Source organism: Rhinoraja longicauda, chromosome 8 (assembly GCF_053455715.1).
Source record: "Rhinoraja longicauda isolate Sanriku21f chromosome 8, sRhiLon1.1, whole genome shotgun sequence".
Lineage (NCBI taxonomy): Eukaryota > Metazoa > Chordata > Chondrichthyes > Rajiformes > Arhynchobatidae > Rhinoraja > Rhinoraja longicauda.
Window position 1 is genome coordinate 55,099,530 of NC_135960.1, and position 15,318 is coordinate 55,114,847.

Below are 15,318 nucleotides of genomic sequence, written 5' to 3' on the forward strand. Positions count from 1 at the left end.
TGTCTCATGCACAATATGATCCATAGATTATTTATCTCATATCTTCAGTGGTATTAATTTTCCATGAGAGAAAAGCATTGGTATCAGAAGTTCAGCCTTGCTCTTGTTGAGCATGTTATTTGGTTTAGTACTGCCATTATTTTTTCATTCTTAAACATTATAATTATACCTCAAGAAAGAATGGTTGAAGAAGGTGTCTTTTTAAAATAAAGAATAATCAATATTGGGAAAATCTCTCTACAGGTAATGCTATTTCTCATAGATTTGCTTTTTTAACCCATTGGCATTCCACTTACAAACATAACAAAACTGACAAAAATAATTTTAAAAAGATGTAAAATGAAACATTTATTTCATAAATAATAAAACCTGGGCTCATAAGATGTACTAGACAGTAAAGTATTATAATTATTATTGAGCAATAACCTTTCACGGTCACTTGAGTTTTGCAGGAATCCTTTCCAAGATCATTGCTGGCTTCACAAATGTATTGACAAGCATCTCCCTTGTCTGCTTTCAGAATTATCAAATGAGCTGTATTTTCCACATACGTTATCTTGTAATTGCCACCCGATCGAATCTCTTTGTTATCTTTCGACCAAGTAACTTTAATTGGGGAAGAGCCAATTAAGTGGCATTCAAGGTCCACAGTTTTCCCAATTGTAACTTCCACTTGCTCTAGCTTTTTGTCAAATAGAGGAGCAACTCTAGACTCTGAAAAAATAAAAAGAATTCTATTCTATTGTAAATGTATAAACAGTAAAATAATAACATACAGCAATAAATGTGGAAAGCAGATATTGAAGAGTAAATACCAGAAAATTAAGGTAACTGCTAATTAAGCAAGGAATCAGAACAAGCATATATTTAACCAAACATAGAGGGGCAACTCTAGACACCGAAAACATTATAGAAAAGAGTTAGAAGAGTCATTACAAAAGTATCAATTACAAAGTAATAGGGTCTGTCAATGACAGATCAAAGCAGATGTTAAAGTTAAGATAAATGTTCATTAATTCTAGGTGCCTTGATAAATATTTAACCCAACATACCTTTGAGAGCTAGTTTCGAACTACATGAAGCAATTCCAACTATGTTTGAAGCTTTGCAAGTGTATTCACCAGCATGATTCATCTCAGTTTTAAGAATTTTAAGAGTTGCTTCATTCTCTATGAAAGATATAATTAAGTTTGTTCCAGGCAGCAATTTTACACCGTCTTTAAACCAAGAAGTTTCAATTGGAGCTGAACCAGCTGTACAACACTCAAATGTGACTGGCAAATCAAGAGTTACTTCCATATTCTCAATTTTTCTTAAGAAAGAAGGTGGAGTTTTATGCTCTGTAAAATAAAATAGTCACGGAGTAAGACCATTTAACCATCCTACTTGCTTGCCATACTAAAGTTCAGTGATTCATGTACAAAGATATCAAGATCTTCACACCAACGATCACGCACCATGAAAGCAACAGATAAGAAGCTTGACATCCACTTGTACAATGCAGCCAACCACTCTAAGCCAATTTAAACATTCATTCCATAGAAACATAGAAAATAGGTGCAGGAGTAGGCCATTTGGCCCTTCGAGCCAGGTTGAAAAACCACTGGTTGAAAAATACGATTTAAATGAAATGTTGGCAAGAGGTGTTTACAATAGGCAAGGATTTTTAAATTCCATTGCACACTAGAATAATGAATAATGGAAAACACAAGAAAATGGAGCAGGAATAGGCAATTCAGCCCCTTGCACCTGCTCCGGGGCATCCAGTGATGTTTTGAATGAACATAACAATTGAGACTTCACATCCCTATGAGCTGGAGAATTCCAAATGTTCGCCACAGCAGAGTAATATTTCCTCATCTCAGCTGAAATGGCTTACTTGAGGCCCAAACATCGTGGTTCTAGACTCCTCAATCAGGGAAAACAGTCTTCATTTCAAATCAGTTTTTAAAATTCTTGTAACATCACTTTTCATTCTTTTAAACTCTATAGGATATAATCCCATCTCTCTTCGATGAAAGCAGAATCCATGGAATCAGTTTAGCGAATTTTTCTTTCATTCTCTCTTTGGAAAATACATCTTTTGTTGAGTAAGGAAACCAAAACTGTAACCAATTCTTCAGATGCGATTTCACCAACTATACAATTGCAATAAGAGTTTCTTACTCCTGTGATGAAATCCTCCCATTGTAAAGGCTAACATGCCATTTGCCTTCCCCATCCCTTGCTACTCTTGCATGTTGGTCCAGTGGCTTTGTACACACACATTGATCATTAACACCACTCAATCTCTCTCAATTTAACAAATACTCTACTTTTCTGTTGCATTCCCCACAATGAATGACCTCACACCTTTCCACATTATATTCCACTTGCCACATTCATGCCCACTCTTTCAGTCGTACATAGCTTCCCCACATGACAGTCCAATATTCACAATCTCCCCTAGTTTACTATCATCAACAAATTTGGGAATTCAGTGTTTGGTCCCCTCACCCAAATTGCTGTTATAGATTGTGAATAGCTGGTGCCAAAGCATCAGTGGAAGTGTTATTACTGGATAGTGCTACTACCTAATTGAAGCCTGTCAACCTGAGAAGGAACTATTGCTTCACATTCCTTGCTTTCTGTCCAATAATTAATTCTCAATCCATGTCAGCATATTACTCTAAAATCCATGTGCTCTGATCTTATTGACCAACTGCCTTATTGAAAGCATAAATCTAATCCACTTGTTTGTCTTTATCTATTCTACTGGTCACATCCTTAAAGAAGTCCAGTAACTTAGTCAAACATGATTTTCCTTTCATAAATCCTTATTGACTTTTTTCAATCTGATTATCCTTCTCAAGGTGTCCTGTTATTAAATCTTTCAATGTAGTTTCCAGTACTTTTTCTACCACTGTCACAGGTAGTACCGTTTCTCTTGATCTCCTTTCTTACATAGTCATGTCATATTTGCTACTTTCCAATCCACAGCAATAGGTCCAGAATACAGCTTTGAAAAAAGATTGGCAGAACTATCCCTGCTTCTAAGGTAGACACAAAATGCTGGAGTAACTTAGCGGGACAGGCAGCATCTCTGGAGATAAGGAATGGGTGACGTTTTGGGTTGAGACCCTTCTTCAGAATCCTTGCTTCTAAATCCACTTCCTTCAAATTTCAAAAAATATGTAGATCATCTGTTCCTTTGTATTTAGCATCTTTCAAGTTCACTAACTCTTTTAGTACTATTTCTTGTCTAATACTGTAATCGGTGCCTTCAGTTGTGCTTTTTTGCTGGACACTCAATCCTCTATTATAGGTTGTGTATCTTCTTTCATGAAGCCAGATGCAAAATGTCTTACGTTTCCTTATTTCCCAATATAAATTCTGCTCCCTCAGTCTGTAAAGGCCCACATTTTGCCATATTATTTTTTTAACCTATCCTTCAATGTCTTTACAATCCATTTTATGTTTCTTTACAGTCTACTCTCAAATCCATGTTGTCTTTCTTTATCAATTTCTTTACTGAACCCACCTTTACTAAGTTCTAAAATGCTCACAATTTTCAAGCTTACTGAAATTTCTGTCATGTATATAAGAGTCTTCATTTTATTTGATACTGTCTTCAATTTCTCTTGTGAACCATGGATTAATCACTTTCCCTTTTGGGTTTTGTACCTTAAAATGAATACATTTCTAACAATACTTCAACACAAATACCAATAAATATGACTGAAGAAACAAAAGCATTTGTATCCCGTACAATAACTAATCCCTTCACTAACCTTGAATCAGAACAGACACATTAAGCTCTGCAGTGCCTGCTTTATTGGATGCTTCACATGTATAGACACCAGAGTCAGCAAGCTGTGCATTCTTAATGTTCAATAGTACTACATTATTTTTAAATAATAATTTGTAATTTTCAGTTTGCAAAATTTCTTGCTCATCTTTGAACCAGGTTATAGATATTGGTTGTGAACCTGAAACACGAGCTTCAATATTTATGGAATTTCCTTCTGATTCCTGTATTGTTTGAAGAGGTTTTTTGGTAAAGTTTGGTGGAATTAAATAATCTGCAACAGAAAGAAGTAGCATTGTGAATATCATATAGAACTAATGGGCCTCGGGTAAACTGACTTTTACTGATGTTTTTGTTTGAACAATTTCAATTATTGAAATTATACTTTTCAGTTTCCAGAGTATTAACATGGACTTCTTGTTCATTCACTGTAATGCTGAACCCAATAAGCAGAATTTGACATTACATTGGGGAAGTTGTTTCTTGGATCATGGGCAAGGGTCAGACTAACACAAGGGCAAGATCTAACACAATGTTTATTTTAACGGGAATTGCAGAGCGAAAAGTTTGTCAATAAAATTGGCATTTTTAATTTTGTATTTCCTTTGGTTTGTTGTGTTCTTTTGAGTACTTTGATGTGTTTTAGGTAACATTTCTATTTTTAAATCATTTAAAAACTTACTTTTTTAATTTAAATAATTCATTATTTACTTCAATTTAATAGTTTTGAATCTATCTCTGAATGTCTACCAATTAAAAACTAATAAAATAATTGGCAAGCACTACAGTTGGTAAAACCTGTTGCCAGCTGATAGCACGTTTCCAGAAAAGGGCCTCTTTTTTTGCACAATCGAATACGAATGCTGCTGAACTCCACAATGTGGAAAATCATTAGGATAGGATCTTTGCATTGAATCCTGGTAAAAGCAACAGCAAATTAGGTAGGAACCAGATTGAATAAACAGATCCGTAGATTTTTTTATTTCTTCAGTGATATTATTCTTCTACGACTGAAATGTGATCACTCGCCCACTCACTGTATACATTCAAGGCCTGGCTCTTGCCAGGTTATGAAAATGTGTCCTTACACAATTCACTAATCACCACCCAAAGTTTTGCAGCATCACATTATGGAAAATGCCAATATGGCAACAACTCCCATCTCGTGGGAATAACCTGCACTGGGCACTTTCAAAACAAAGAGGACTAGGAAATTGGACAGGAAATTGGATGAGATACAGAAGTTCAGCCTTTTTCTTGTTAACTGATGGAGCAGACTGTACGGCCTCGTCTTGCTCTCATTCTTGGTTCTTAAAAGCTAAGCATACACATCAGGAAATAAATAGAAACGGATACGTTAACAAAATAAAGAATTAATGATATTAAAATATTACCTCTATTTTTTTATATTACTTTTCATAGATTTGTTTTTTAAGCTGCAGCCAGGAAAGGCAAAATAAGAATTTCACATGCAAAATAAAAACTGACCATGATTTGTTAGCATAATTTTGAGATTGCAAAAGAAGCATTCTCCTGTGAAATTCATAAAGCATAGGCTCATAAGATGCACATAAGGAAATAAAGAATACAACTGTTTTGATCAATACCTTTCACAGTCACTTCAGTTTTGCATGAATCCTTTCCAATATCATTGCTGGCCTCACAAATGTATTCACAAGCATCTCCCTGGTCTGCTTTCAGAATAATCAGGTGAGGTGTATTTTCTACAAAAGATATCTTGTAATTGCCACCTGATCGAATCTCTTTGCCATCTTTCAGCCAAGTAACTTTAATTGGAGGAGAACCAATTAAATGGCCTTCAAGGTCCACACTTTGCCCGGTTGTAACCTCCACTGGTTCTACTTTTTTGTCAAATACAGGGGCAACTCTATACTCTGGAAACATAAAAAGTTATATTCAATTATAAATGTATCAGTTGCAAAGTAATAAGATCTATCATTAAAAGGTCAAAGCAGATATTAAAGTAAAGCTGAGATAAATGTTAATTAAGTAAAGCTGCCTCGGTAAATTTTTAATCCAACATACCTTTAAGAGCTAGTTTCGAACTACATGAAGCAACTCCAACTATGTTGGAAGCTTTGCAAGTATATTCACCAGCATGATTCATATCAGTTTTAAGAATATTAAGAGATGCCACATTCTCTATGAATAATATCATTACGTTTTCTCCGGGCAGCAATTTTATACCATCTTTAAACCAAGAGGTTTTAATCGGAGCAGAACCAGCTGTACAACATTCAAATGTCACTGGTTGACCAAGAGTTATTTCCATATTCTTAATTTTTCTTAAGAAAGAAGGTGCAATTTTGTGTTCTGTAAAATAAACCATTATGTGTGACCATTCTGACTTTTTGCATCCACTCACAGTGATTCAAGTATTAGAAACACACTTTGCAATCTCTCACCATGACATATCACTTGCGAAGCTTAATATTATCCCGACAGTTCCTCCCTATCAGTGTGCACAATGCACTGCATTTACTTGTCTCGGCATCTCTGACTGAACTTCTGCACTAAGTCTTCATTATTCACAAGTGAAAGGTTGCAGGGACTTCCCAAATATAACACAAAACGTGAACATCACTAAGGCACGCTCCTTAATATAACTCTCCAAATAAACGTACATTTACCCTATAATGTTCTAAAAACATTCACTCGCATCAGTTTGTTTAAATACCTATCAGCTAATGATATTAGTTACTTCAATTGAATGCGTTTATACTTGCAAGATTTGAAATCAAATGGTGCAACTGTGTGAACAAACACTGCATTTTAGTAGAATAGCGCCCAGCATGGAGCTACTTGATCCAAGTGGCCTGGATTTATCACTGTATTTATACAGACAATGATTGGTACCTCAATATATATATATGCACACTGATATTTGTCCCCAAAAAATTAAGAAAGGGGACATTATGATTAGATGGATAGCAAATCCACTAATAAAGAAGATAGACACAAAAAGATGGAGTAACTTAACGGGACAGGCAGCATCTCTGGAGAGAAGGAATGGGTGACATTTTGGGTCGAGACCCTTCTTCAGACTGATAATGAAGACTGATTGTATAGATTCTATATTGTAAGTTATTAGTTGAAAGACAAAAATGAAATGAATATGGGTAAAAAAACTGACAGCAGGCAACTGGAAATTAGAATAATACCCATTGCATGCTTATTATAACAGTGAATAATATTAAGATCTTGAAAATAGTGCCATTTTTTTTACAAACAATGAAATTTACAGATATAAGCTTCCCTGACCTTTGTAATCACAAGTAGCCATTACTAACCTTGGATCAGTACAGACACATTAAACTTTGCAGTGCCTGTTTCATTGGATGCTTCACATGTATAAACACCAGAATCAGAATGCTGTGCATTCTTGATGTTCAATATTACTATATTATTTTTAAAAGATAGTTCATAATTTTCAGATTGCAAGATCTCTTGCTCATCTTTGAACCAAGTTATAGACAATGGTTGTGAACCAGAAACACGAGCTTCAATTTTTATAAATTTTCCTTCTGATTCCTGTATTGTTTCAATAGGTTTTTTAGTAAAGCTTGGTGGAACTTTACGATCTGTAACAGACAGGAGTGGCATTATGAACATTTTAAACAACCAGCTTGCTGAAGCATGCTAACTTTTGCTAACTGGACCAGTTTCCACTTAGTCTTTGAAACGGAGCTGCATAGCAGACTTCTATGCATTGACGTGGACTTATCAATAGTTAATTATACCATGGGTTTTCGACACATTTATGGTTGGGAAGTTGGTTCTTATATCAGGCACAAGATCTGATTTTGTGAAAGTTCTGATATCCTAATACTTTTAATAGGGATTGTAGAGAAAAAAATTGAGACGGTAAAGGGGCTTGCATTACCATTAAATTTAGTTTTTGCTTTATTTTGGTGTTTTTAATCATTTTAAGCATGTTTGATGATTTTTTCATCCCTTTATAAAAAATAATCACTTCTATTTTAGTCGTTTTTTAAAAAACAATCTCTGAATATCAGACATATTTTAAATGAAAAAGGTCAATTACAACTATTATAGCCAGAAAAGCACCATTCCCAATTTTGCCAGTTTAGTTGTCAGGAGTTCCTTAGAGCATTCTTACTGTTCCATAGAATGCTTCCTACTCAAGAGGTAGAGAACCATTAAGGTAGGCCCTCTACATTAGACCCTGTTAAGGACTGACATAGGCAGAGCACAAGCAAAGATTCAGGCAGGCGGGCAGATTAACATAATCTGATCTATATAATTTTTAATTCTTCTGTGATATTATTCTTCCACAGGAGAAATTTAATTGCTTGAACACTGAATATATTCAAGACCAAGAACAATTGTTTATTGGTCCATTGAAATGAAGAGTTATGGGAAAGTGCAGGAAATTAAAGTCAATACAAAAGTTGAACTTTGTTCTTCTTGAATGGTGGAACAGGCTATTTGTTCTCCTATTTGTAAACCTATTTTTTGGTTGTTGAAAATTAATAATATGCCTCAGGAAATGATTTTTTCAGACTGATATGACAGTAACATACATATTTAAAGATCAGCATGAAAATAATTATTTTACAAAGTTTGGATTATTTTTTAAGCGCCTGCAAAGGTATTCAGGAAAAGCAAAATAAAAATTGCACATGGACAACATAATAAAAAATGACCAAGTAACCAATAAAAATCATATTGAAGATGTGAAAAAAATTATCCTTTGAAATTAGTTAAGTCTGGGCTCTCACAGTATATGATAAAGCGTTGTAATTGTTATTGATTAATACCTTTCACAGTCACGTCAGTTTTGCATGAATCCTTTCCAATATCATTGCTGGCCTCGCAAATGTATTGACAAGCATCTCCCTTGTCTGCTTTAATAATAATTAGGTGAGGCGTATTTTCTACATAAGATATCTTGTAATTGCCACCTGATCGAATCATTTTGCCATCCTTCAGCCAAGTAACTTTAATTGGCGGAGAGCCAGTTAAGTGGCATTCAAGATCCACACTTTGTCCAGCTGTAACTTCCACTGGTTGTAGTCTTTTGTCAAATACAGGGGCAACTCTGGGCTCTAAAGACATAACAAAAATATAATTATACTAACACCTAGCAATGTTAGATGAAAGCAGATACGAGAATGTCAATATTATAACATTGAAGAAGTCGAATTAGAAATTATTTAACCCAATTTACCTTTAAGAGTTAATGTGGAACTGCATGAAGCATCTCCTATCATGTTAGATGCTTTGCAACTGTATTCACCAGTGTGATCCATCTCAGTTTTAAGAATTTGAAGAGATGCTACATTCTCCATGAAAGATATATTTATGTTTTCTCCTGGGAGCAGTTTTACTCCATCTTTAAACCAAGAAGTTTCAATAGGAGCTGAACCAGTCGTGCAACACTCAAATGTTATTGGAAGACCAAGAGTTACTTCCATGTTCTTAATTTTTCTTACAAAAGAAGGTGCCGTTTTACGTTCTGTAAAATAAACCAGAACGGAATGTGTTAATATAATGAGATCATAGAAGCTTTAAAAGTTCAAAGTGTTCCAGCATTAATATATACATTCTCCACAAATACCAATTAATCTACCAAACAACATCACCTTGTACAGTGAACACTGCCTTTGATGAACATACACCAATTTTGTTTTCAGCTTTGCACATAAATTCTCCACAGTCATTCATTGTTACTTTCTTCAATTCCAATTTTGCAATATTGTTTACAAATTCCATTTTGCAATTTGGGGTGGCTCTCAGTTTTGTGTCTCCTTTGTACCAAGCTACTTTAATTTCAGGTGTTCCACTAAGTGTGCATTGAAAAGATCCTGAATCACCGACTGTTATTTCCAGAGGCTCTAAGTGTTGGACAAATGTTGGTGGTTCTAAGAAGAAAAAACGTATCAGTGATTGAAGAAAATGTACATCAAATACTTTTTTAACGGAAACAAGAAAAACTTTGATTTTTATTCTGCAGCTAAAAGAAATTCAAAGTAAACAAACCCAATATGTTCACTTCAGCATGACAAGTGTCAGTTCCAGCATCATTTTCTACATCACATGTATATGTTGCACCATCGTCTCTGATGGTGTTGAGAATCTCCAAAATACAAGAGGTTTCAGTGGTAGTTATAATATGCTTTTCAGACTGGACTATATCTACCTCATTCTTCTTCCAAAGTACTTTGATTTCTGGGGTACCAGAGTATATGCAGTCAAGACAAACTGATTTTCCCAGTATCACAATAGAATCTTTCATTTTTTTCTGGAATACTGCTGGTTCTGGTGAAGATACAGAGGAAAATAGTTGTAAAAATATATACTTGTAACTCCAGCAAAATGATGTTAGCCATATTCTTCTTTATATCTCTATTTCACAAACCTTTCACAGACAATTTTGTTGTACAAGAATCTTCACCAGCTTCGTTCCTGACTCGGCAAATGTAGTCTCCACTTTGGGAAGGTTCTACATTTAGCAGCTCAAGTATTGATACTGAGTTACTGAAAGAAATTTGACATTTTCTTCCTGTTACTAGTTCAGTGTTACCTCTAAACCATTTTACTTTCAATGGTGCTGTCCCAGTAACAACACATGCAAATTTCAATGTTGAGCCAGGTAACACTTCCTGAGGATCAGGTTTGCTCACAAATGAGGCTGGTTCTAAAGAGGTGGAAAAAAAAAAGATATTTAAAATTAACTGGGAATTTAAAATTCGAGCATTTTGCTGTAAACAAAATTACATTCAATTTTTCTTTAGGTCTAAGTCTAGAAGATTAGCATAATCAGGCCATTTGACTGCATTAATAATCTCATTGTTCCAGCACTGAATTTTTTCTCCTCATTCTTCTCATCCATTTCATTCTACTTACGGGCGGCACGGTAGCGCAGCGGTAGAGTTGCTGTTTTACAGCGAATGCAGCGCCGGAGACTCAGGTTCGATCCTGACTACGGGTGCTGCACTGTAAGGAGTTTGTACGTTCTCCCCGTGACCTGCGTGGGTTTTCTCCGAGATCTTCGGTTTCCTCCCACACTCCAAAGACGTACAGGTATGTAGGTTAATTGGCTGGGTAAATGTAAAAATTGTCCCTAGTGGGTGTAGGATAGTGTTAATGTACGGGGATCACTGGGCGGCACGGACTTGGGAGGGCCGAAAAGGCCTGTTTCCAGCTGTATATATATGATATGATATGATATGATTTTCAAGTCAGCAGATAACACCTCTGCAGTAGTCCGGATCTCAAAAATGAGACAAACCACAGGAAGGAGACAGACTACATGATGTCAAGAAACAACCTCTTCCTCAATGTCAGCAAGATGAAGAGCCAGTTATTGACCTCGGGAAGCAAGGTGGTGTACATGCCTCTATCAGCACAAATGGTGCTGAAGTGAGATGGCAAAGAGCATCAAGTTCCTTGGTGTTATTATCACTAACAACTTACCCTGAACCAACCACATTGAAGTTACAGCAAAGAAAGCACACTAGCGCCTCTATTTCCACAGAAGACGACGGAAATTTGGCATATCCCCAATGCCTCTTAACAACCTACAGATGCACAGGAGAAAGCGTCCTTTTGGGATGCATCAGAGTTTGGTTTGGAAACAACTGTCTGAGAGAGCTAGAAATTGCAGAGAGGTGTGGATATAGCCTAGTCCATCATACAAACCTGTCTCTCCCTCCTTGATTCCTTTATGCTGCTTTCTGAAGGCAGTTAACATAATCAAGGACCAATTTCACCCGAGTCATTCCCTCCCAGCGGGCAGAAGATACAAAAGCTTGAAAGCATGTACCACAAGATTCTGGTACAGCTTCTTCCTCAGTGTTATCAGACCACTGAATTGTCCTCTAATAAGCTTGGATGTAGGGCAGATCTTCCAACCTACTGTACCTCATTACAGGCATTTTTTTAATCTGCATTTTCTCAGTAACTGTAAGGCCATATATAATGCCATATTCTGCATCTTGGTATTTTTCTCTTTGTGCTACATTCCACTTGTGTATCATTGATTGTACTCGTGTATAATATGATTTGACTGGACAGAATTCAAGCAAAGCTTTTCACTGCATATTGGTACACATGACATTAATAAACTATTAATACCAATGCCAATACAGCCTCTCCAGACAAATTAACGGTGATTAGCTAAATAACCATCAAAGGGTTTACAGGAGTTTTTGCCTTAAAAAAGCAGCCAGCATCATCAGAAACCCACATCACCCTGGCCACACACCTATTTCACTCCTGCCATTGGAAAGAAGATATACGAACCTGAAAACTTAAATGTCCAGGGTCAGGAACAGGTTCTTCCCTACGACCATCAGGCTATTAAACACTTCAACCTCCAAATAAACTCTGAACTACATCGACTTGGGGGCATTGGTTTTGTCTTGTTGCACTGTAATTGCACTATTATTATGTTTACAAAGTACTATGTTTTCATATTCTGCTGTGCTGCTGAAAGTAAGAATGTCATTGTTCTGTTTGGGACATATGACAATAAAACATTCTTGACCTGTGCATTTTGAAATCTCTTGGGCTCCGTAACAGATTTCACTTATTCTCTCCATTCTCCCCTCTTTTCCGCAACTTAAAACACATGTTTGATTCCTGGCCTGCCTGAATTTAATGAAAAATCGTCAATTCGAAACATAAGCATAATTTCTTTCTCCAAAGATAATATTTCAATCAGTTTCTGTTTCTCTTTCAGATTTCCATCATTTGCAGTTTATAGCTTTTCATCAATTAGAATGTCTTTGAGGCCTTTTAACCTGTTTAGGTTCAGCACCATGCAGCATTTATAATAAGTATACACACTCCAACGTGTACGCATATCAAACAAAAAATATTTTGAACACTACAAATTATAAAGCATGACTTATACACAAAGAAAATCAACAATTTGAATTGTATTAAGAATTAAACTAACCTTTTACAGTTAAAGCACCACTGCATTCATCGCTTCCTGCAGCATTGGTTGCTTTACATACATAATTGCCAGCATCTGATAGTTCCAAAGTATTTATTTTCAAATCACACTTATTTTCACCAAATATCAGATTATATTTTTCTCCATGGACAATCTCATGTCCATCTTTGAACCAAGACATTGCAATTGGTGATGATCCAGACACTTTGCATTCCATTTGGAGGGGAGAAGCCAAGATACCATCCACTTTCTTTAATTTTCTAATAAATGTTGGTGGAATTATACGGTCTGTTTAAATCACAACAATTAACCATGATTAGATCAAGATTTTTTAAATGGATTAATAAGCAATTATGGAAAGTGCACAAAGAGAAAAAAATGGAGGACAAACCTAGAACGCTGATTGATAATTTGCAGCTGCTGGTACCAACATTATTCTGGACTTCAAAAGTATATTCACCACCATCTAGCTTCTCTGTAGACATGAGTTTTAGGCTGGCAATTCCATTAAGAAAACTAATCTTGTATTTTCTGCCAGATACCAATTCTTGTCCTTCTTTCAACCATTTCACTTTGAGCTCAGCTGTGCCTTTAACAATGCATTCCAAAGTCACTGGATCTCCTGAAGTTACACTGACAGATTCAGTTTTTTCCACTATTGTGGCAGGTTCTGGAAGAAGTAAATTAATTTTTACAAAGTATTCTTATATTTTGGCAACAAGGATAATGGTCTACAATGTTCTGAGGAATTAGCAAAATTCTAAAAACATCAAATATATTGACAGTAAACTACTGACCCAAGAGTGATAATGCAGCAGAGCTCTCTTGCATTCCAGCATCATTTTTGATTTGGCAAACATACATTCCAGCATGTGTTGGCTCCATTTTTGAAATATGCAAAACCACAATGTTTTGTTCATGGGTGATAGTTATGTCCTCATCATTTTTAACTTGTTTCTTTTCTTTGATCCATGTTACTTCAATTGGTTCTGAACCTTTAACAGTAGCTTGTAATGTCACAGACTCTCCGAACACAGAAGAAATGTCTGAAAGTCTCTTCACAAATATGGGTGGCTCTGAAGAATTAAAGTATATTTTAAGTGCACAACATGAACTTGCAGAAATTATTTCCCAAAACTGGTGTAGCAAAATTTAAATATAAAACGTGGAAAATTTACTGACCTTTTAGATTTAATGTGCCAGTGCAATTAATAGTCCCCACATCATTCTTGACAATGCACATGTATTCCCCTATGTCAGGTGACTCCACTTTAAGAATATAAAGACTTGCTACATGATTTTCATAGGTAATTTTATACTTTTTACTTCCTCGGATTTGCCTTTTGTCTTTGTACCATGTAACTTCAAAAAGAGATGTACCACTGAATTCGCATTGTAGAATGACGTCAGAGCTTTTTATTACATCCATTGTCTCAAGCATTTTATTGAAAACAGGTGGTTCTGGAAGAAGAGCATAAGTTGTCTCATTTTTGTATTTATGATGAAATAGTTATTTATATTTAAGAAAACCTTTATCGTTTGTAACAGGAAATAACTACCTACCTTTGACATTAAGTGCTACACTGCAGCTGACACTTCCAGCTTCATTTTGAGCGTCACAAATGTAATCACCACTATCTTCTACACCAGTATCATTAATTTCAAGAACTGCTGTAGAATTATCAAAATGTATTTTGTATTTGTCACCATCTCTGATTTCAGTATCATTCTTGAACCACGAAATGTTGATTTCAGGTGTGCCAGTTACTTTGCACTCAAAATGCACCGATTCTCCCTTCTTCAGGACTTTGGATGGTTCCAGCTTCTGGATGAAAGATGGAGGTTCTAGGAAACCAAAATACAACACATTTAGTGCTTGAGTTGCAAGAAGATTATGTTTTGGAAAGTAGAATTGTGAAATGTGGAAGGAATTTGAATCATTAACACTAATCATATGAGAATGCTCCAAAGGTTTTGAAAAGGCCCATGTATATTAACTAGAATTTTACTGTAGTTCATTTAAAGAAAATGTAAAGAAGAGTATACATTATATTATTGAGATCACGAAGAGCACAAGAAGATATTGTAGAATTGATATGATAAAGAGTATATGATGATCACACAATTAAACTCATGATGAACAAAAGACACTCACATAGAATACACATAAAACAAGATTTGTACAAATTAGAAGACTTGGAATCTGAAAAGACATTAACAGCAAATAACAAACAAGACACTGATAATATACACCCACACAACAAAGAATTCCACACCTGTCACAAACAATTTTGCTGTACAAGAATCTGTGCCAACATCATTGGTGACATGGCAAGTGTAATATCCCGTATTGGAATGTTTGACTGAATAAAGTTGCACAAAACTGGATAAAACTTCTGTCACAATGCAACATGTTCCATCAGGATTTAACTCTTTGTCATCCTTAAACCATTTGAAAGACAGAGGTGGTGTTCCTTCTGCATCGCTCTTGAACAGCACTGTGGAGCATGGGGGAACCTCCTGTGACACTGGCTTTGTAATAAATCTTGGTGGCTCTAAAATTCATTGAAGAAAAACATATTTG

The 15,318-nt window shown here is 35.5% G+C and overlaps 1 protein-coding gene across 1 annotated transcript in view; it reads right to left on the reverse strand.

Moving 5' to 3' along the window:
• The window catches only part of ttn.2 (titin, tandem duplicate 2), a 314,983-nt gene that overhangs the window by 184,824 nt on the left and 114,841 nt on the right, over positions 1-15,318 (reverse strand). Inside the window, exons 91-107 of the mRNA XM_078404016.1 lie at positions 15,011-15,289; positions 14,298-14,579; positions 13,917-14,195; positions 13,532-13,810; positions 13,126-13,404; positions 12,735-13,022; positions 10,191-10,469; positions 9,812-10,090; positions 9,415-9,693; positions 9,000-9,287; positions 8,590-8,877; positions 7,099-7,389; positions 5,834-6,121; positions 5,395-5,682; positions 3,771-4,061; positions 1,053-1,340; positions 427-714 (exon numbers count right to left, since the gene is read on the reverse strand). Of these exons, the coding sequence (XP_078260142.1) occupies positions 427-714; positions 1,053-1,340; positions 3,771-4,061; positions 5,395-5,682; positions 5,834-6,121; positions 7,099-7,389; positions 8,590-8,877; positions 9,000-9,287; positions 9,415-9,693; positions 9,812-10,090; positions 10,191-10,469; positions 12,735-13,022; positions 13,126-13,404; positions 13,532-13,810; positions 13,917-14,195; positions 14,298-14,579; positions 15,011-15,289 (4,833 nt within the window). The remainder of the gene's footprint in view (positions 1-426; positions 715-1,052; positions 1,341-3,770; positions 4,062-5,394; positions 5,683-5,833; positions 6,122-7,098; positions 7,390-8,589; positions 8,878-8,999; positions 9,288-9,414; positions 9,694-9,811; positions 10,091-10,190; positions 10,470-12,734; positions 13,023-13,125; positions 13,405-13,531; positions 13,811-13,916; positions 14,196-14,297; positions 14,580-15,010; positions 15,290-15,318) is intronic.